We start from the raw sequence: 21,615 nt of genomic DNA on the forward strand, positions 1-21,615 counted from the left end.
TTGTTTTTTTCCCATTGACCCCCTCCTCCCCACACTTGCCCCTACCAAACCTTCACCACACTATTGTCTGTGTCCATGTGCTATGCATATCCTATATAATAAAAGCCTAATATGCAAATCGACTGAACTGTGGAACGATCAGTTGCTATGATGAACACTTACCACCAGGGGGCAGATGCTCAATGCAAGAGCTGCCCCGAGCCTGCAGGCCCGAGGCTGGCCAAGCCATGCGCCAGTGGGCACCCCTCCCCGATCGCCCCACCAATTACCCACAGATCAGCCTTGATTGCCAGCCAGGCCTAGGGACCCTACCATGCACAAATTTTGTGCACCGGGCCTCTAGTATGCATATAAGTTTCCCAGTTAATCTCACCTCCCCAACCCCCACCTTCACCTCCCCTCTGAAATTTGTCAGTCTGTTCTCTGGTTCTATGCCTCTGGATCTATTTTGTTCATCAGTTAATTTTTTTCTCTCCTCTCCCGCCAGGATGACAAGGATTTGGTGCATGAATTTGTGGTGGCTGAAGGTCTGACCTGTTTGATCAAAGTGGGAGCTGAGGCCGACCAGAACTATCAGAACTACATCCTGAGGGGTAAGTTCCCACGGGCCATGCAGCAGCCAGCCCTTGCTGCAAAGGAGGTGGGGGGAGGGAGGGTTTCCTCCAGGAAGTTCAACACCCAGAACTTTTTAAAAGGCTTGGATTAGGAGTAAGATGATGAAACCACCCTGTAGCAAAAGATGACACCTTCATCAAGCCTCATCAATTTTGAAGAATTAGCGACTGAGCTAATTTTACTAACTTTCATATGAAGTCTTTCTGGCTCTTAAGAAAAAAGGATATACTATGAACTAGGTTCTTTGTAATCTTTTTTACGGTGAAGAAGGGGACACACGAAGTGGATTTGGCAAAGTCTGCATTTCAGCAGAAAGCCACCCAAATCCAAAGAGGCCCATTTCTTTCCTGGGAAAAGTATTTTCTCCAACTTGAGTTACCACCAGAGCATGTGTCAGAGTGCACATTCCTCGCCGGGCAGATCCTTCTGCTCCTCACTCGCTATGTCTGGGGTGCTCCCAGGAATTTGCATCATAAGAAGCAATTCTGATATCTCCCTCCATGATTTCATTTTTATAAAGCAATGCACATGTGGAGTTGGGAGTGGTGATTATTGTTCCAGCTCATAAAGTTAATGCTCTTTTCATAGTTACAGGGTTTATTTTTTATTTTTTATTTTTTGATGCCCCTTCATATAAACCTCAATGTTATTCGATCCTATAAGAAAACCTGTGAATGTATTAAGGTAGGAATAACTAGGTTGGACCATATGAAATCATTGTTATCAATAGTTTTGACCTATCATAAGAGAAATTTAACATAGTTTAATATTATCCTAATTTTGCAGCTAAACAATCTGAGACTCCAGGAGCTGGAATGTTTGTCTAATAAAATCAGTTTTGCTGGTGTGTGGTCACATCGGGGTCATGCCCAGGCATTGGGGCACAGCCAAGTCAATGCGGGCCTGGCCCCTCTTCTGCACATGTGCCCTCTTCTGTGATCCTATAAGGAAAAAACCTTCCTTTCCTTTCCCTCGGATGAAGGAAAAATACATGCAACGGCTGACTTAATATCGAGTGCCCATGGTTAGTTGGAGACAGGCAAAATGGAGCTGTCTGCCACAGTTCCAGTTGCGTTTTACCCTGAGACGTGTCCTGATGTTCTGAACTCCCTTTTCCCTAATCCTGGAGAGCCACTGTCACAAGAGGCAAAAGCAAAAGAGAAAACCTAGGGCTCATTTAAAAAAAATTAAGGACATATTTTCAAGTCAGTGTAGGTAGCTCCTATTCCCTTGGTAAATTCCAAATGTGTGTGTGCAAGCGAGCTTCTCAGCCTCTGGCTTTTCTAGTTCATGGTGTTTGTAAGACGAAGGAGCTGTCTCATTTGGTTGAACTTCAGTTTTCTCCTGGGTTTGTGATGGATCCTCATGACAAGTTGTCAGTAGACAGGCTCTATGGGTGCATTGAAGGATTTCTGCCCGCCATATAATTAAGACATTTATGTGGAAACATTTGTGGGGTGTGTAGACAAATTAACCAGAACATTGTCCTGCATGGTTGCTTTCCAATGCAGCTGTCTTTCTGTGTCTGAGGAGATGGTGCAAGCCTTGATTCTCACCCTCATGTCCCATTCCCACTAGTCCAACACCTCACATAGGGGAAGGCACAGAAATCCGGATGGAGGACATTCTCCTAGTTTATTTTCAAGGTGACCTATAAATATGGATGTTCATAAATTGAAACACATGGAAGGAAATATACTTAAAATTGCCTAATTCTGAATAGGGAGTCCAAATTGACAAACTTTCATGTTTAAAGTATGTATCATTTTAACTTTAAAAAAGAAGTCTTCTCTAGCCAATGCTTGTGTGAACATATGTGTGCGCACACCTCTATAGGACTAATATTAAAACCATCTACATAGTGATCGTCATTCTTCTAACCTTATCTAGGAGTGTATATGTGCATTTTTTATTGAGTCATCATCAGTATAAACAGCTACATTCAAGGCTGGAGAGATGGGTAGGGCTCTGCCAGCTATAGTCAGCCTCCTTTTATCAGCAAGGTAAAATTCTTGTCAGAAGCCCCCTGCAGACATCCCATGGATTAGAACTGGGTCACGTGACCAGTATAGCTGCAAGTGAGGCTGGCAGAGTGAGTATACGTCCTCACTTAACGTGTCTATAGTTTCTTGGAAATGTGGTCAAACCGATGAAACAAAACCAGTTTGACCATAGGTAATTGATATAAACAAGAGTGAAGTTCCTATGGCATCTCATGAGCATTATAACAAAATGATGTTGAATGAAACAGTGTTACTCAAAGACACGCTGTATTTGATTTCCTGGACTCTGAGGGGTGGCAGCAAGAGAGAAAGGCATGGATTTGGATCTGAGGGTTACCAGTGCCTTCCATGTAGAGGGAATTAGGAAGAAAACAACTCAGTCTGGATAAGAAAGCCTGCTGGAGAGCAGCCATGGGGTGACCCGGTTGGAGGTGGTGAGGGCCTCCCTGCTGCCCAGGGAATGGTTCGTTGTTTAAGGGGCAGAATAAGCTTAATGGCTACACAAGACCCCGAGCCATGAATTGAGTGAATTGTCCTTCGTGGCAATGAAAGATGGCTTTGACATAGAGTACCTCTGCCAGGCGCTGTACCTTAGGGAGTGCTTATCATTAAGCTCATGGTGGTTTATGACTTGTCAGTGTCCTGATCTGTAACAGAGGCAACTACCAATGTTTACGAATCAGAAGGTCCAAGCACAACCAGGGAGAGCCCTGTCAACCGCCTGATGCTCTCTGGCTGTGCAGAAAGTGCCCCTGAGGTAAGACCCTGGGCAGATACCTCTTCCTCGTGTGGGGGTATGCTCCACGTTTCCATGGCCAGCACTGGGCCTGGCCTTTAGACTTGGCTTTCCCAGGAGCGTCCATGTATGGGAGGCAGAAGGTTCCCATGTGTTCGAGCATGTGCGCCATGCCCCTCCAGGTGACAGCAAGGTGTCTGTTTCAGGGGTGGGGAGATGTGTTTGCATGGTTGCCTCATATGAGCTAAGTCTTGGAGGACACCGGGTAAACGAGGGCGCTTACAAACCTCAGCACATTTTGAAGTATTTGACCAAAACGCGTGCCAGGAAAGTACCTTCTGAGAGCTGTAAATGACAGATTGAGGGGTGTGACTTTTGTGTTTTTATACAAGGAAACTATCATTTTTCCTAGGCCACATGTTGAGTCACCCCTTCCTGACTTTGAACAACTTCTCATGGAGGTTTTTTCGGGCTTGATCACCGGCCAGGCAACATTTGCGATCGGGATGACCTTCACATCACCTCTATTTGTCCAACCGTTTTTAACTTTATCACCCTAGATGCAGATCAACAGAGAGAAGCTGGAAAGAGTCTCAGTTTTGTAATTCACAGTCTCTTGGGGAGCACTCAGCATGCTACCCGAGGTTACGCCGAGTCCTCAGGGGGCAGCACCTTGGTTGTGGTTTCCATGGGGAGGCAAGGGAAGGAGATTTAGGAGTGGCCAGTGTGAAGAATTTTAGTGGGCCCTGGTTTTTTTGTTACCTGGCCCTGGGTGAATGGGAGGGTGAGAGCCCACAGGGCAGGTGGTGGGGAGTGTGGACTTGAGCTGCTGGGCAAGGGGAACTGACTGACTTCAGCCTGGTCAAGATGGCATTCCAGGACTCCTGGTGTGCCAGCCTGGCCTCTGTGGCTCAGTTGGTTGGAGCACATTCCTAGGTTGCAGGTTTGATCCCCTGTCGGGCATGTGTGAGAAGCAACCGATTGATGTCCCTCCCTCTTTCCCTTCTTCCCTCCCTCCCTCCCTCCCTCTCTCTAAGATCAATGGGAAAACAAAACACATATGATGAACTGTGTGCATGCATATGGGCCTAGCCAGTGGCCATGGACGACAGTGGGGTGGGGACATATGTGGGGAGGAGTTTGGGATGGAAATGGGGGAATGAGGACAATTATGTGATACCATTATATATATTAAAAAAAAATATGATGCAGTGGTTGATTGTCCAGTGCCGTGGAGGAGTTCCTGCAGGGAGTGCCTTAGGACCCACTTGGTGTGACCATGTGCAAGTCCCTGGATCCAAGGGAAACAAGCACAGTTGGAGAGCCCACTGCTTTCCACATCTGCTTTTAGAACTCGTTTAATTTATCTTTATTTTTGCACTCGGCCCTCTGTCAGCTCCCCTTGTAAGGCCCAGGAATCCGTTGCTTTTAGTAGAGGATGCATCTGCTGAGAAGCAAAGATAGGTTTTGAGTTACGGTGTAGCCAAGTGCTCTCCAAAAAATGTGAGCCGGCTGCTGGGAATAGGTCTTAAATGTACAACATGTAGAAATAATATTTATCTGGCTTATTATTCTTGGATGGTTATAGCTAATGATCTAAAGGTTGTGTTTTTTCTTCTTCGATAGACAGTATTTAATATAAATCTGTGGAATTTGTACTCACAATTCTTCTTATTGCAGTAAGACCTAGAGTGGTATCTTCTTGGGAACTTAAACTTTCCACACACACGCTGAGCCTTCAGCTGTGGGCTCTGCTGGCCCTGGGCTGTGGCAGTGGAACTGAGACACAGCTCTGCCCCAGAGGAGCTCCTGGGAGGGGCTGGGCATGGCTGGTCTGTGTGCTTTATGGCACTTGTCTTCTGTGTTTAGGAATTGCATGTAGATGATATGCTTTGGGGAAGAAGGGAGAAGCAGACACGGAGAATTAGTCTGACCAGGCACCTTTCATGGAGAAAGTTGATTTTATCCTAGAGCAAATTATTTGTGAATCATAAAACACACCTCCGTCATTACAGAACTGGATAAGGTCTTAGAACTCCTTTGGCTTGACCCTCTAATTTTAGGAGAAAATGTCAGATATTTGTTTAGCCTCCCATAATATGTTTTTAAAAATATTTTAATGGTTGCCAATATTAAAAATGGGATATTTAATCCAGATTTTAGACTTTTTTTTTTTTCTTCCAAAAACTACAACCTGAGAAATTCAGAGGCTTGCCAACTACCACTTAACTATATTTCAGCACAGGAAAAATTTGCCTTGCCTGTTAGGGGATCTCTTAATGAGGATCAGGACTTCGGGACAGATGGTTCCTGTTGGCATCCGTGTCATGAGGACCAGAAATATTACAGACCGCGTAGGAAGAGATTTTATGATGCTAGGTCAGTGGTGCAAAGTGATCAAATGCTAATTAAACCAACATCCTCCATCTCAGAAACACTGGAGCGCATGTGTTGGGATTTCAGAGCAACAGAGGAGAGCGAGGTTGGGTTCAGACTCTACACAGTAGTTAGGGAGGCGCTCAAACTAGTCCCACGGCGAGGACTTGGGAGAAGGGGGAGCTGCTTACTTCCTGAACTGAGGCCAGAAGCTCAGCATCGTGTGGCCCACGGAACGACCTGCCCTGACTCCCACATCCCCGACTCTGGCCTTGGGGCTCCCCTGCTGGCCTGGAGGAGCATGCCTCTCTCCTGCCTCTTGCTGTGAGCTTTCTGTGCTTCATCAGGATGTCAGGCATCAATTATGGCAGCCACATGGCCCAGCTTTGATGTGGGTGACACAGCTGCACCAATGCCCCAGTGGACTCTGCCACCAGCCCCTGGAGGTGGAGGCCAGGGTGGAGGATGAGGTCCTTTCTCCCTTGATGTCTCCCTTTGCTGAGTCACTGTAATGGAGGGAATCGTGTCTGCTGGCACAAATTGGCAGCCTGTGGGACCAGGGAACCTGCGGGCATTTTGGTTGCCAATCTACCATGTTAAATTTTAAAATAGTCATGAAATTTAAAATTGGGAGATTTGACATAAATAAGTGGATATATGGCTTCCTGTGAAAAACTGAACACTTGCGCCAACACAGGTCCTCATTGCTGTGAGGCCACAGGTAGCTGGAGTTGGAGGGAGCTGCCCTTGACTTGGGATGCTGGGCTGTGTTTACCACAGTCCCCACCACTCCCTGTTGTCTGCCTCCTGGGCTGCTCCACTTATTCTGTGGCCTCTGCGCCTCCTGACTAACGACCTCACACTCTATGAAATGAGAATAACAGTTATCTAAAGTTGAGAAGCCTGGCTTCCTTGTAGCTGGGCAGCCGTTGTCATTGCTACTTCATGCACTTGGTTCTCCGGTCCAACACGAATGTTTTCTTTACTCCCCCACCCTTCACCCTGGCATTGCTGCTCAATACGTGCACAGCTCAGCACCGTCTTCCGCCCCTCCCCCTCAAGCCCGTCTGTGATTATCTAAGGATGGACAGCCTGTCACTACACGGACAGCGCTGTCCCGTCATGGGAATGGAGGCAGAGAGTAGGCAAAGCACTCACTGAGGCCAGAGCTGCTTGACAAGTTCCCTGCTGGAAACTGGCTGCATTGGTTGAACTTGCTGTGAGGACAGCCAGGCTTTCATCTCCGTCCTAAACTGTGAGCCTCTGAACCCACCCGGGGGCCTGCGGCGATCATTCCTTATTGCCTTTGTCATTCCTGGTGACTAGGGCATACTTATTCCTGCCGATGAACTTCATAGTCCATCTTACAAAGCGATTTGTAACTTTGGTTGTCCCTGAGTTAAATCTGTCAGTTACTGTGGGAAGCACTGGCAACTTCATTTGGAAATTCAAAACGATTGCTCACGTGCACGTCCACATCCCCAGACAAATCCCTTTCGAGGGCATCTTCCCCACCTCACTCTTGGGTGTGATGTCTATTTCATTTTCTTTCGTGAAAGGATTTTATGCATATCCCTCATGGTACTTGTTTGTTTGTTTATTTTTGTTCATTCACGTTTTAAGTGGGCCTGATATTTACCACTCGATACAGGGAGAGGATTCTCTGAGGACCTTTTCCTGTTTATTTTGTAAGCTTGGTTTGGGGATGTCAGCTCCTACGAAGGACCCTTCTCGCCCTCCATGGGTGTGCTTTGCTTCCATCAGGGAAACACTGGAGTCTGGGGGCCTGGATGCTTCAGCGTGGCGACCGCTTAGTGACCACAACGAGTTTTGTGTGCTACGTCCCCTCTCCCGGAGGGAGAGCTAGCTGCCTCTTCCTCTGTGTTTTTAGGTTTAAAACTCTTCCTGTGAGCACGTGCCTGGTCACAGGCCCACTGGAGATGGATCTGCTGGTTCCGGGCCTTCCCCAGCTGTGGCTTGTGGGCTGGGGAGGCCTGAGAAGCTGGGCCACTCAGAGGTGGGGACCTGGTCTTCACTGTTTGTTTGTTTTTGTTAGCCCCATATTTGTCGAAACCTCTGCTGTTGGCATCTCACGTTCTCAGTGCCCCAGCGTTCTGACCTCGGTCTGACCTTTTTTGCTTACCCACTTGGCATGCTATCGGGGATGGGGCCACCAGGTTGAACCAGCCACAGCCAGGGCCAGGAAAGCCACAGTCCGCCCGTGTGGGGAGGGAGGCTGAGTCACTCTTTCTGGTGCTGCTGACGCGTCGTGACAGAAAGGATACCTGTCAGTGTCCCATCTTTCCACCTTCTCCATCCCCACCGTGCATCAGGCAAGCACCCCTCTTTATTTTAGAGAGGGTTGGCTGCCTGCATGCCAGTTTTCATGCTTAGTGCCAGGCACATTTTAGGAGCTCACTGGACATTGGCTGAGGAGAGAAGAGATGAGGGATAGAATGTCTTCAGGGAAGAGCACTCGTGATCCCAAGGAAGATGTGGGTTTACACTGAGAATCAAAGGCAGCCTGGATTTGCTGACCTGAAGCTTAGCTCACCAGATTGTTTTGTTTCTGAGGCATGGAGCACATATTGATTTGTTTTAGGTACTTAGAAAAAAATGCTAAATTATTGAATTTTCTTTTGGATAACTTTGCTAGTTCAATAGATCAAGATGGTATGTATCTTGATTTTAACTGTCATGCCTTCTGAAGATAAAATCCATACAAAATGGATTGTACTGTATAACCCGTTTTTATATTAAGGAGTTCTCTACCTGCCTCTGAAACAGATGGATTGTGAATTTCATGGTGGCAGCATTGTCATAGCCGTTGTGGTCCCAGCTCTAGTCTGATCCTGATGCCTCCTAGACATTTAACGGCTACTTGATTTAAAAACTTAAATGAGTGAATGAATGGGAAAGGGTGCTTACAGCCACACCACGGAGCTCTGTCTTGGCCTTAGTGCTTTGTGAGTGTGGGTAAGTGCATACTCTATACTGGGAACTGGGTATGCATGGTCGGAAGGTACAGAATGGGGAGACAGCAGTGATATGATAAAGGCTGATGTGTAATTGGGAGCATTTTTATTTGATTGGTTTTCAGAATCCTCATGAGCTCAACCATGTTATCCCTTGCTTCCTTTTCCCTGCCTCGCCTTTCCTCTGCTCCTTAAGATTGGACTCCCCCAAAGCCACACCTGTTCTAGGTTGACCTATCATGTCTGGAGCCAGTTCTCACAAGCAGAAGAGCGACCCATAGCCCCCACTGCACACACTTGACTCAGACCCTGGAACACTACGAGGGCACCCTGATCATCCCTGAATTAGACCTCTACTTTGACCCACCCAGTCACCCTGCCCTTGGGACTGGGCTCGAGCCTGCCAAGGTATAAGTGGGGATAAGTTTAGATGTAGTGAGATATGTAGGGTTGTTTTTGGAGACAGGGGCAAACTTGTTGCGTTTAAAGGCAGATTAGGAGCAACGAGCAGGAGTTATAGGGAAGTGGTTTTTGACTGAAGACAAGCTGCTAGAATAGGGTTGGAAAATTAGTTGATTTCCTTTGCCAACGTAAACTGATCAGTGGCGACTTTCTGGAGCTCCCTGCTGAGAATTCTGAAGCCACATCCAGCATCAGCAGGAAAGAGCGCCATGGCTGATCTGCGATGTCTCTCAGCGTCCTGAGAGGTGGGGGGTGAACACAGGAATACTATATATGGCATTTGCTTATTGTGGGGAATAATGGGCATTTTCAGAATGCTTGTTGAGTTGATTTAAGACAGGTATGTGGTAATTAGTATTCTTTTTTCAAAAAATATATTTTATTGATTTTTTACAGAGAGGAAGAGAGAGAGCTAGAGAGCTAGAAACATCGATGAGAGAGGATCATTGATCAGCTGCCTCCTGCACACCCCCCACTGGGAATGTGCCTGCAACCAAGGTACATGCTCTTGACTGGAATCAAACCCGGGTCCTTTCAATCCGCAGGCCAACACTCTATCCACTGAGCCAAACTGGTTTAGGCTAACCACAGTATTCTTTGCTCTGGGATTGCTCCAGCAGGGGCCAGAAGGCCTGTTAGGGCTGTGAGATTTGGGGTAGGATACGACAGGATGACCTCTTAGACGCCTTCCAGCTCTAAGATTCTGTGTCTCTGAGTAAAATAGAAAAAGAAAAGGGATGAAAGCAGAACTGTTTGGCTCCCCTTCTCTATGTTCTGTCTTCATTGCTATAGGGTCTCAGGCTATCACCAAGCATACATTGTCCTGTTTTAGCATCAAAAAGGCCATTTGGTTACATGAGATTGAGCCCAGCCAAGTCATGAAAAAGGAAGGTGAGCTGCCTTAGTCATTAAGGGGCTGTTCTTCATGCTGACCTGCAGAGTTGTGAAGGCTTAGCGGGGTGAGTATTGGCATATATCTAGGAATTCACATGTACATGTTGAGGTCTGGAGACAGTGGTAGGTTTGCTGCTTCTCCAGAACTTGAAAACTGAGAGCCAGGATGTTCACAGAAACCTCAAGGGGTTGGGCTCCTTGGTCAAAGCAAGGCAGGACTGGAGAAGAAAGCGGATAGTCGTGAGGAAAGGGCCTCACACAGGGCTGCCTTACTGACTTCCCTGCTATCTACTCACACTACCAACTTGGTCCAAATGTTTTCTTTCCCTGTATGCACTTTACTGCCCCACATCCTTCTTTCTAGCTCTTATTTCTGCCTTTTCCCAGCTTTTCCACTCTTCCAGGTTTTGGTTGGAGGGTTCCATAAAGATTAACCTCCCCCAGATTTGAGATTTCATTGCTTTTTGTCAGCTCTGGCCCCATTTTCTCTGTGGTTGGAGCCCTCAGTAAGTAAAGGTGAGTTGACTGTTTCATTTACTCATCAGTGAGTGTGACTTGAGGGAGTAAGTCTCTTTGGTGTCTGAGTAGAGGGTAATGGAGAACAGCACAAAAGAAATAATTACAAATGATGCTATTAAGTTCAAAAATAAGGTGCTAAGAGGAAGGATCTTAGACTATAACACATGCATACTATGGTAAGCAGGATCTAAGATGGCCTAAAGATTTCTTTTTTCTTTTTTTAAATATGTTTTATTGATTTTTACAGAGAGAAAGGGAGAAGGATAGAGAGTTAGAAACATCGATGAGAGAATCATCGACCAGCTGCCTCCTGCACACCCCTCACTGGGAATGTGCCCGCAACCAATGTACATGCCCTTGACTGGAATTGAACCTGGGACCTTTCAGTTCGCAGGCCGGCGCTCTATCCACTGAGCCAAACCGGTTTCGGTGGCCCAAAAGATTTCTGCCCCTTTGCTCTACACCCCATGTAATCTTCTCCTCTTGAATGTGGTGGGACCTCTGATCATGATGGACTTGAGAACATCACGGGACCATGATTAGGTCACATTATGTGGCAAAGAGAAAAGGATTCTGCAGATGTAATTAAGGTCCCAAATCAGTTGAGTTTGAGTCAGTTAAAAGAAGATTCTCCTGTGTGGGACAGGCTAAAACAGGTGAGCCCTGAAAAGAGAGACTAAATGTCAGAGACACACTCTCTTCCGTTGACCTTGAAGAAGCAAGCTGCCATGATTTCTACAGCTGCAAGGAAATGAAGGCTGCCAACAACCACATATGCTTGGAAGGGGACCCCAAGCCTCAGAGGGACCACAGCCCCAGCTGACACCTTGATTGCAGCCTTGTGAGACCCCGAGCAGAGGACGCAGCTGAGCTGTGCCTGGACGCCTGCCCCATGGAAATTGTGAGATAATGTGTGTTGTTTTAAGCTGCGAAGTAATCTGTTACACGGCAATAGAAAACAAATGCAGTTACATACAAAAAAAGTGTAATGCAGCGCCATCTGGACATGCTAACCTTGGTACAGAACACCATGGGGCCTCAGCAGAAGCAGGGGTCTTGGTGAAGGGGGTTTAGGGGGAGGTTTCACAGAGGCAGCACCTTCTTAGTTTCTCCCTGGGCCTCTTAGGCAACCAAAGGCCACCCGTCCAAACTGAATTCCCCTGCTCCTCCCTGCTGCTTGTGTGAGCCTCTCGCAGGGCCTGATCAAACCCTTCACTCCGGTGGTGGGTACTCATTTGAGTCTCTCAAACAACAACAACAACAGCAATGGTGGTGACATCCATGCCCAGGCGACTGAAGGACTCTCTCCTGCACACAATGAGTAACTAAAGGAGAAGATGATTTGGAAGAAAATTCAGTATTTCCAGTATGCCGGTGTCATGAGAGAACATAAAGACTGGGCTGGGCTTTAGGAAAAGAGGGGAGGTTGGTAAGCAATCACTTGGGTAATCTTGAGTGATCTTGCCCAGGAGCTAGCGACAGGTACCTGGGCCCAAGGGCTCTGGGGCAAGTCTTGCTTCTTTTCAGAGGTGCTTTTGCTCATCTGTCTTTGTATCCCCATCCTCCACTCCTTCACGCATCCAGCACATGCCCAACGAAGAGAGCTGCCGTGGGAGGGGAGGGCTCCAGCCGAGGCCCCTCACCACAAGGAACTTGGCAGTGGTCTTAGGATAGGAGCCACTGAGTAAAGATGGATATTCAGAAAAACACTGTATTAAGTTAGGTTTTGGATGAAAATCCTGAAATCCTGTTTCTTTTCCCTCTCAACTTTGCTTGCATCAGCATTGTTTCCAAAGGTGGTTGATAGATTTTAAGTAGTTCAAGCCTGTATCATCCATTTCAGAAGACATGGGTAACCTTTTTAGCTATTCTTTTTCTCTGTCCTTCAAGATGTTTGCTTTTCATAATTCAGCTTTTCTTTCTTTATGGAATCAGCTTAACGTATCACGTTTCATGGGAATTTCATAAAATATGAAATGTGGTACTTGAATCAACGGTTCATTCTCATGTTGGCAAAACACAGCCCAAAGGTTCCTAGGCATTATCAGGCTTGAAAAGAAAGGAAATATGTAATTTTATGGTTTTGTTTTGGAATTCCATGCGGATTACCAAATCCCTCTTACGTCAGTTCAAGTCCAAATGCGAAAGGGGGTTGGCACCGTGCAGGGCTGGCCCCTGGGTAAATTAGAATTGAGATGGCAGTGACTAGTGACTTTCTAGGTCTGTTGAGAAGCACTGTTAGCTTCTTACCTGGTTGGACAAGCAGATACTCTGTGGAGGCCGCAGCTGGGTGCTGTGGCCCTGGGCAAGGGGACAGTGCCTACTGGCTGCTCTTCCATCCCTGGTAGAGAGATCCTGGGAGCATTTTCCAGCCTAAGACCCTCTGACTGTCCCCCGGGAGCTGTGCCTGGTTAGTGTCTGAGCGAGGTATGCTGTTGTCCTCTCTAAGCCAAAGGGAACAGGTATATTGTCATCTGTTCTAACTTGGACTTTCTGACTAGTCCTGCCCTGAGAAAATAGTACACTTCCCTCATCAGAAAGCATTTACTGAAAAGGAACTGCAAGTACCCTGGGACTGCTCCCTGAGCTGCCCAGTCTTGAGAAATGGTAGCAGTGGGCCGGTCTTATAACCTAATGGGCTCCTTGAACAAAATGATCAGAACTTCTCTCTCCATGCTGTCTTTGCAGGCTTGCTGGTTGTAGGCCACTGTAGTGGTGGTGGTGATGGTTTGGGGCTATTTTTCCCATGTGGTTGACAGGAAAGGTGGTCAGCACACAGGAGCTTCCCACGCCCGCTCTCTGTCACCATCTGGATCTCCTGTCGCTGAGTGCAGTGGTGTCTCTTGATGGTTACTGCCAGGAGCACTGTTTGGCCTTGGCACATAAACCAGCCAAGGGCCTGCTCGCTGTCTTGGCATCTGGCAGTGGGACTGAGAAGACACTGCTACCAGGTGTACCGGTTAATAAGGAGGGTTTTGTAATCAAAGAAAACACGATAATTTCAAGAGAAACATCTAAGTGCTTTGTTCAAAGTAATGTCCATTGCTAGTTATACATTTTCCCCATGTTTCAGGTAATTTGTGAATACCAGCCAATAGAACTTTTCTGTTTTGAGGCAAACCACTCAGAGACCCAATATTCCACTTCTTTGTATATATATAAATTTATATATATATAAATTTTTTTACAGAGAGGAAGGGAGAGGAATAGAGAGAAACATTGATGAGAGAGAAACATTGATCAGCTGCCTCCTGCACACCTCCTATTGGGAATGTACACACAGCCAAGGTACATGTCCTTGACTGGAATCGAACCTGGGACCCTTCAGTGCATAGGCCGACACTCTATCTACTGAGCCAAACTGGTAGGGCTCTTTCATACATTTCAAAACGCTGCTCAGAAAGTGCATGTGCCATCAATTGGAACAAGTGGTCATCTGAAGGAGCAAGGTCTGGTGAATACAGCGGGTGGGTTAATACTTCCCAGGCAAGATCTTTTAATGTGTCTTTAACTGGTTTTGAAATGTGTGATGGTGCTTCATCATGAAGCAAAATTACTTTATTGTGTCTTCTGGCACATTCTGGTCGTTTTCACTATCAAAGTATGGTTCAAATTGATTATTTATTGTCGGTAGCAATCAGTATTAACAGTTTCACCTGGTTTTACCCTGTTTCCCTGAAAATAAGACAGTGTCTTATATTAATTTTTTCTCCCAAAGTTGCACTAGGTCTTATTTTCGGAGAATGTCTTATTTTCGGGGAAACACGGTAGAAGCTCATAATACACCACACCTTCCTAATCTCAGCAAATGCAGAGCATCGTCTTCTTTCTGAAGCAATTTTGGCCTTGCAGTCGATGTTGATGGTTGACCTGGATCAACCCATGATTTTGTGCATTTGGGATTCTCAAAATAAATCCTCTTCTCATCACTAGTCACAATTCAATGCAAAAAAAGATTTTCTTTCATGCCACTGAAGCAACATTTTACTGATGACTTTTTGGTTTTCCATTTGTCTTTCGTTCAGTTGATGTGGCACTCATTTTCCTTCCCTTAAAATCTTTCCCATTGCTTGTAAACGATTGGAAATTGTTTGCTAAGCAACATTTAATCTTCCTACAAGTTGATTTTGAGTTTGACATGCATCTTCATCCAATAATGCTTGTATTGGCCTTCAAACTTTTTCGGTTGACCTAGACGTTCTTTGTCTTTCACATAGAAATCATCACTTTTAAAAAGTTTAAGCCAGTGATCACAAGTATCTTGAGATTGGAGCATGTTCACCATAAGCTTCCCAAAGTATTCAGCATAACTTTTTCTTCAAAATAAAGTAATGAATTAAAACTTCCCACAAATACTCTCTGGTGTTTTTTTGTTTTTTGTATGAAATTCAACATTTTTAAGTATAAAAACATCTATGATGTTAACACCTTCAGAAAATTTGACTTATGAAGTATTGAAGTTGTTGTCAATACAACAGAATAGCCTACATATCAAATCGCATATAAACATATATGTATTGAAAAAAAAATCCCCATTATTAACCAGTATACTACTTATGTCACCTCCACACTTGCTCCGTGCTGGGGTGCATGTGAAGCTGAGTTAAATGGATGTGTCTGAATCCACTGGGAGGGGAGGGCTCCACCTCATCCCTTTATGCAGGCTGACCCATCTGCCTCCTCCTCCTTGGCTTCCTGTAGGGTTTCTCTCTACCATTTGTGTTACCCTTCCTGTGAGGCCTCTGGGGCCATGGCCTTCCCACCTCATAGAACATTTGTAACCATTTGTCCCCCAGTCCTCCCTGACTACATTGAGACCTCCTTAATGATAAGACTCTCCTTCTAATTTGCACCTGGGCCCACCCCCCGTCCCCCATTTCACTCTGAGCCGGACCCTCATGCAGTGCCTGGTGCTTGCTAGGCCCTTCAATAAAGGAATCTACCAGTAACTGTGGTCCAGAGGATGTCAGGGAGACAACAAATCCAGGCAACATGGATAAGGCGGAGAAGTCTTAGAATTAAAAGCTGGAAAAACAGGAGAAAAGACCCACAGGGAAGACCAGGACCATAGCGAAAGCCATGTCCATGCACATGTGGGCAGTTCGATGGGACCTGGGCATTCCTGGTTTGTCCATTCAGTCTGCCATATCAGATACGGTGAGCCAGAAATGACTGGCCTCGTACTGGGCACTGGGAATGGTTCGCTGTAACACAGAGCTCTGCGTTCCTGATTGGGGGGTCCCGTGTCTCTCAGAACGGAGTCTGTTTCTCCCTGAGCAAAGGGCACTGTGCTGAGAGAGCCAAGGGCAGTGCAGAATGTGCTGGCTCTCTCCCCTCCAGGATGCAAGCTCCCTCGCCTGGGTACCTGCACTGGTGTCTCCTGGCTCTGAGGCTTCCCCTCTGAGCCTCCAGCTGTGAAGGGCACTCGCCCTGTGGTCTTCGGGGGGCCGGGTGATCTCATTTGCTCTGTGTTTACGCAAAGCCAGCGTGCTGTGCACAGCCCAGTGCCTTTGGCTTTCTATGTTAACTAGACCTCTTACAGTATTAACAAGAGAACATGGCTGTTTTGTCGGATGATGCCTCGAAGGCGTTGGCTGCTGAGAAAAAGTTGACTTCATTGCCCTACTTCTGTTCTTTAGAAAGCTGGTCTTGTGTACATGATGTCACCTATTTCGACACCTGCTTCTGTGCCAGTGTGCCATGCCAAATCACCAATCACCCAGCTTCTCACACACTCACTAGCCTGCTGATGGATTGGTGTCAGCCGGACAGAGTGCCGCAGTTCGTAGCGAACTCCTCCTACCCTCGGGGGGGATCCCGACCCAGGCGCACGCACGTCACCATCACTTGCTGCAAGGAGCGTGTCTGCAGGCAGATTGCGTACTTGGAGTTTTAGCTCTCGGTGATACTCAGGCTGGCTTTGGATGGTGCTTCTCTAGACACAGCTGAATGCCAGAATGCTTCTCTCTGAAAATCCTATCGCGGGGAAGTCCCTGTGGCTGTTCTGGAAATGGGGCGGTGTTCAAGGACAATCGGATTAAATTCAGATTCCTTCTCGGCCAGGTAGACTCTGACCTGTGGTGTGTCTGCTGCTTTTGCTTAGCTGAGTACTAGTCCTACAGTGAGTCGCTTCTAGTATGTTCCTGCTGGGGATTCGGGAGCCGTCCACTCCAGCCACTCTGTTTCCGGTGGGAGAGCGTCTTCACCAAGAGGCCTGCTTCTGCCCCAGGAGAAACCTCCCCGCCATGCGGTGTGGATGCCGTCACTGGAGGACAACCCCGAGTCCCTCCCAAGCCCCAGCTCGGGCCCCTGCTGTTTATCCTCCAGAACTGTAATTTGGGACATCAGCACGGCTCTGTAATTTTAAGGCTTAAAGTACGGAGTGTCTCATTTCTCCTCGCAGTGTGAGTATCACAGAGATGGCCACGATTCAGAATGTCTTCCGTCTCGCTGGGTGGCTCAGTTGGATGGAGCATTGTCTCATACACGAAGGTTATGGGTTTGATTCCTGTTCAGGGCATGTACGGGAGGCAACCGATTAATGTTTCTCTCCCATATCAATGTTTCTGTCTCTCTCTCCCCCTTGCTTCCTCTCTCTCTAAAGTTCATTAAAAAAAAAGACATATTTTTTTAAAAAGAAAAACATCTGCCCTAAAGGAACTGTGCCATGTGGAAGCTTCTAGGTGAGGCGCTGTATGGATAAAATTCATTCACAGATATTTATTGAGTGCCTGCTGAGGGCTGGGCCTAGAGAGAGAGAAGTAAGATAAAGGCCCTACTTATCTATCTGGCTGGGGAAACAGATTCAGCAAAAGTCCACCCCTTTGTCCCCAGGGGGTCAGTATTGAACAGCAGAATCTCTGGGGGTGTTGTGGGGCCCGAGTGGCAACTATCCCAGCTAGGAGTGAGGAGGGGGCAGGGAAGAGATGGTAACAAGTGAGGTGGGTGGTGAGGCTTAGGGGTAGGCGGCCTGTGTGACTGGGATTGACAAGGGGACAGGAGAATAAAGGTACAAGGGCAAGGGACAGCGTCATTCCTGCCTTGCACTGCTAACCGCTGGGGGTCAGAGCAGGCCTGGTGAGGCTGCAGGTAGGACAGGGCCTGGAGGTGCAGGATGTGTGTATCCTGTAGGGAAGCTGGGACTCAGGCGTGGGGTGGGGGGCACTGGACTCAGGGTGAAGTGGAGGAAGGGACAGCTGGTCTTGAGAGGGACTGGTCCCCACCCAAGGTGACCATCAGCGATGGAATTTTATTAATGTGCTTCAGAAATTGAGCATCGACCTCTGCAATCACCTTGGGTTATTACTGTCCATCAGTGTCTTCACAGATCTCGCCAGTGCCTTCAAGAGATGTGCAGGAACTGAGCCACCTGCCTGTTTGTCTTTTCCTGTTGTGCGAAGCTCTGCTGAGCCCAGTGGCTCCAGAGATGTCCCGCCCCCCTCTCTCCCTGCCCGCACCGGAGAGGGGGTTGTTTCTCTGGTGCTACAAACCCCAGATTTTACTTGACTATAAAGTTGCTGTCCTTAAAAGGCCATTCAAAACACGGAGCCCGCCTGTGCAAGTTTGCCCACCCTGGGAGCAGTGAGCCCGAGACCGTGCTGGGCCAGTCAGAGCCACTTTGATGTTTTATCATGTTTTTTTTGTGTGTGTGTGTTTCTTATTTTACTAAACTCATCCCACTGTTCCTTCAAACTCCATCCCACTGCTACCCTTGGAAACTCTACCCCCCACCACCATCCCCAGATTAAAAATATGTGTTATAAACAAACCGAAACTTAGCAATACCGAACAATGGTACCTGCGATACTGGGCTGTGAGCTAAGATACAGGCTCGGTGGGGTTAAATGTGAGTTTTTCACTTTCCACCAGTAAAGTCTCCAGACGGAAAACTTCATCCCAGGTTAGGAGCCCCAGCATGGGTCCCTGAACTGGGGTTTCTCAAACCCGCCTGCCCCTGGGGGCCTGTAAGCCAAGACTGGGGTGCGGCTGGCAGAGCCCCCTCTCCTGTTCCCTGGTCCCTATCCCTTTGCTTTCTGCCCCCCGCAGTCACTTCCTAGTGACTTTGAGGAGAAGTAAAGGGTTAATCTGAGGTCTGAACACTTGAAGGTCATCAACAGTAAAACGGGGGTGGGGTGGGGGGTGGGGAAGGGAGTCACAGAGGAAAGCAGTTAGCAGGAATCCCTTTATTTAGGTCCGATGTTATGTTATTTTTCCTGAAAATAGAAGTGGCCTTAGAGGAAAACTGTCTGAGTTAGAGAACTGTTTAAAATGCACTTGCCTGCTACTTTTAAGCTAGAGAATAAGCCAGTGGCATGCTGCTGAGTTGTGCTGTAATGGTCAGGCCCATGTTTAAAATCCACATATTTTATTTCTCTGATTGCCCTAACAATATCTCAATTTTTTTTTTGCCATTTTATTTATATTATTAATTTATACCAGAAGCCAACAAAGTTTTTCTGTAAGGGACCAGCAATTTAATATTTTAGGTGTTTTGGATCAAGAGGCGAAATTGAGGATATTTAAGTGTTTTTATGAAGAGAGAGAAAGCAAATTTGCAGACTTTTTATTGACTAGGTTCAAAATATCCTATATAATAAAAGGCTAATATGCAAATCGACCAAATGGTGAAAGGACTGCTCGCTATGACATGCATTGACCACCAGGGGGCAGACGCTCAATGCAAGAGCTGCCCTCTGGTTGTCAGTGTGCTCCCACAGGGGGAGCACCACTCAACCAGAAGCCTCCACAGCAGTGCTAAGGATGTTCAACTGTTGGACATCCCCCAAGGGCTCCTGGACTGTGAGAGGGCGCAGGCTAGGCTGAGGGACCACTCCCCTGAGTGCACGAATTTCATGCACTGGGCCTCTAGTAATAATAATAATAATTGAGTGCAATGGTTTTGTAACTCAAATTTACTAATGATGCAAGTAAAATTTTGGTAGGGAGAGATAACATTTCTTTAATCTTTAAAGATTAATTGAAGTTCAAGAGTTGTATTTCCTGTCATCAAATTGAGTGGAAATATTTACCTGTGAAAAGCTGTTCTCAGCCCATAGGCTGTCCAGAAACAAGTGGTGAAGCAGGTTCGGGCTGTGGGCTGTGGATTGCCGACTCCTGGTTTATACAAATGATGGGCTTGGAAAATGCCTCTTTTCACCAGCGGGGCGAGGTAATGGCCTGGTCTGACACAGATGCAGCGCTCTCTAACTTCCTGGCCTCGCCATGCTGATGGACTTTGTAACACCTTGGTTTTAGATCATTGATCTGCGTGTGATTTTACAGAGAGGTCTTGGTGATTTCCTGTCATTAACAGAAATGGATGTAAGGAAGGTGGTGCCCCACTGAGTCCACGTAGGCATTTCTTCTAAAATCAGCGAGACAGGGTCACCCTCTCATTCTTCCTACATGTGCTCGGTTGGCTGCCTGGTCTCCTCCATCCAGGCCCTGTGCTGGTCCCACATGTGCACGCACGCTACTGCCCTGCCCCTGTGACTGCAGCCACCTGCCCTGAGCCCAGACTCCCCGCAGGCAGCAGAGGCAGCATCCCCCTGAGGATCAAAGCCGGGAGGAGGAGGAAGGCCTGGTTCCCACACTCCTGTCTGCTCTTGCTGCTGGGAGGCAGCATCTCCTGGCCAGTGGGGATGCACTAATTCTGCCAGCAATCCTGGCTCGGGTGCAAATGCCTGGGAAATACTCCTTTATTTCCCCTTAGTTCAGCTAAAGTAGTGTAATTTTTCAAGTGGAACATTTTCTGGAATTAACAGTATGAAAGGAAAGAAAAACAAATGTTGAGAAAGGTAGATTTACAGAATCCGAGTTTGAGTAAAGTCTAACCTGACTGAAGTCTGACCTGGCCTTGGCTTTCCTCAGAGCAGGCCTCACCCTGCTCGTTTGGAAGCGGAGGCCTCTGCCTGCACGGCCGCCTGCTGCTATTGGTGGGTAGTCAGCTGGCCTGTCTTCCTGCAGGCACAGCACCAACGTCCCCACCACAGCCACCATGTTTTTACCTCAGGGTGGGGACTCTGGCCAGTGAGAGCCTAGGAAACTCCATCACTCACACTTGCTGTAAGCCAAGGACCCCAATTTTCTGTGTTTCTTGGCATCCTCATTTGTCACCATGATGTCAAACGGTTGCTCTGAGTTCCTTCACTACCCCATCTGGTCTCCTCCTGGCAGTTCTCCACACTAGTGTCAGATGGGGAACATTCATCTCCCAGGATTCAATGGGGAGTTGGAGGTCCACCCCTCCCTGGTGGCTAGGAGGTGCCCTTCCTTTTCTTTGCTGGGGTGGGTGGTTCCGAGAAGGCCAAGTGGACAGTCAGGACTTTTACTACTGCTCACTTAAAACAAGACAAAGAAAACTTCCAGAGACAGAGAAAGACATGATGTAATGATGGAAAGTTCAACCTGCCAAGAAGGTATACAACCCTAAATGTAGATGCACAAAACAACGGAGTTGCAAAATACAATACGTGAAGCAAAAACTGGTGAAACTAAAGGAAGAGACAGACAAATCCACAGTTAGTTATGGTTGGAGACTTTAATACCCTTCTCTCAACAATTAGAATATTGGAAGGATATAGAAGAAATCAGTGTCACTATCGAAAATTTATAGAATGCTCCAACCAATAACAGCATAATTTTTTAAAAGGCTTATGGGATATATACTGAGATGGACCATACATGGGGTCATAGAACAAACCTTATTTAATTGAAAAGAACTGAAATCATACAGAGTATAGTTTTCTAACCACAATGGAAGTCAATAGCAGAGAGATAACGGGAAAATCTCCAGTCCTTTGGAAATGAAACTGTATCCTTCAAAGGGGACATCTCCAGGGAAATATACACTGCATCGCCAGATTATTATGACCACCTGCCATTTGTAGGCAAATTATCTGTACACTGCATTGTATGGGATATGGAAGCTGGAGGCCTGTTCGAACACCTTTGCTGTCTGCAGTTACCAAGATAAAATGTCTCCAATTCGCAAAGGGACACAAGTTGAGCATTGGAAAAGAGTCATGTGATCCAA

General features: G+C 47.0%; 1 protein-coding gene across 23 annotated transcripts in view; it reads left to right on the forward strand.

Moving 5' to 3' along the window:
* The window catches only part of FHOD3 (formin homology 2 domain containing 3), a 335,026-nt gene that overhangs the window by 145,322 nt on the left and 168,089 nt on the right, over nucleotides 1-21,615 (forward strand). For all 23 annotated transcript variants that reach the window (XM_045574974.1, XM_036419534.2, XM_036419535.2 and 20 more), the window contains exon 5: nucleotides 488-593. In XM_045574974.1, coding sequence (XP_045430930.1) covers nucleotides 488-593 — 106 coding nt within the window. The remainder of the gene's footprint in view (nucleotides 1-487; nucleotides 594-21,615) is intronic.

This window comes from Pipistrellus kuhlii, unplaced genomic scaffold (genome assembly GCF_014108245.1).
Source record: "Pipistrellus kuhlii isolate mPipKuh1 unplaced genomic scaffold, mPipKuh1.p scaffold_m20_p_6, whole genome shotgun sequence".
In the NCBI taxonomy this organism is placed as follows: domain Eukaryota; kingdom Metazoa; phylum Chordata; class Mammalia; order Chiroptera; family Vespertilionidae; genus Pipistrellus; species Pipistrellus kuhlii.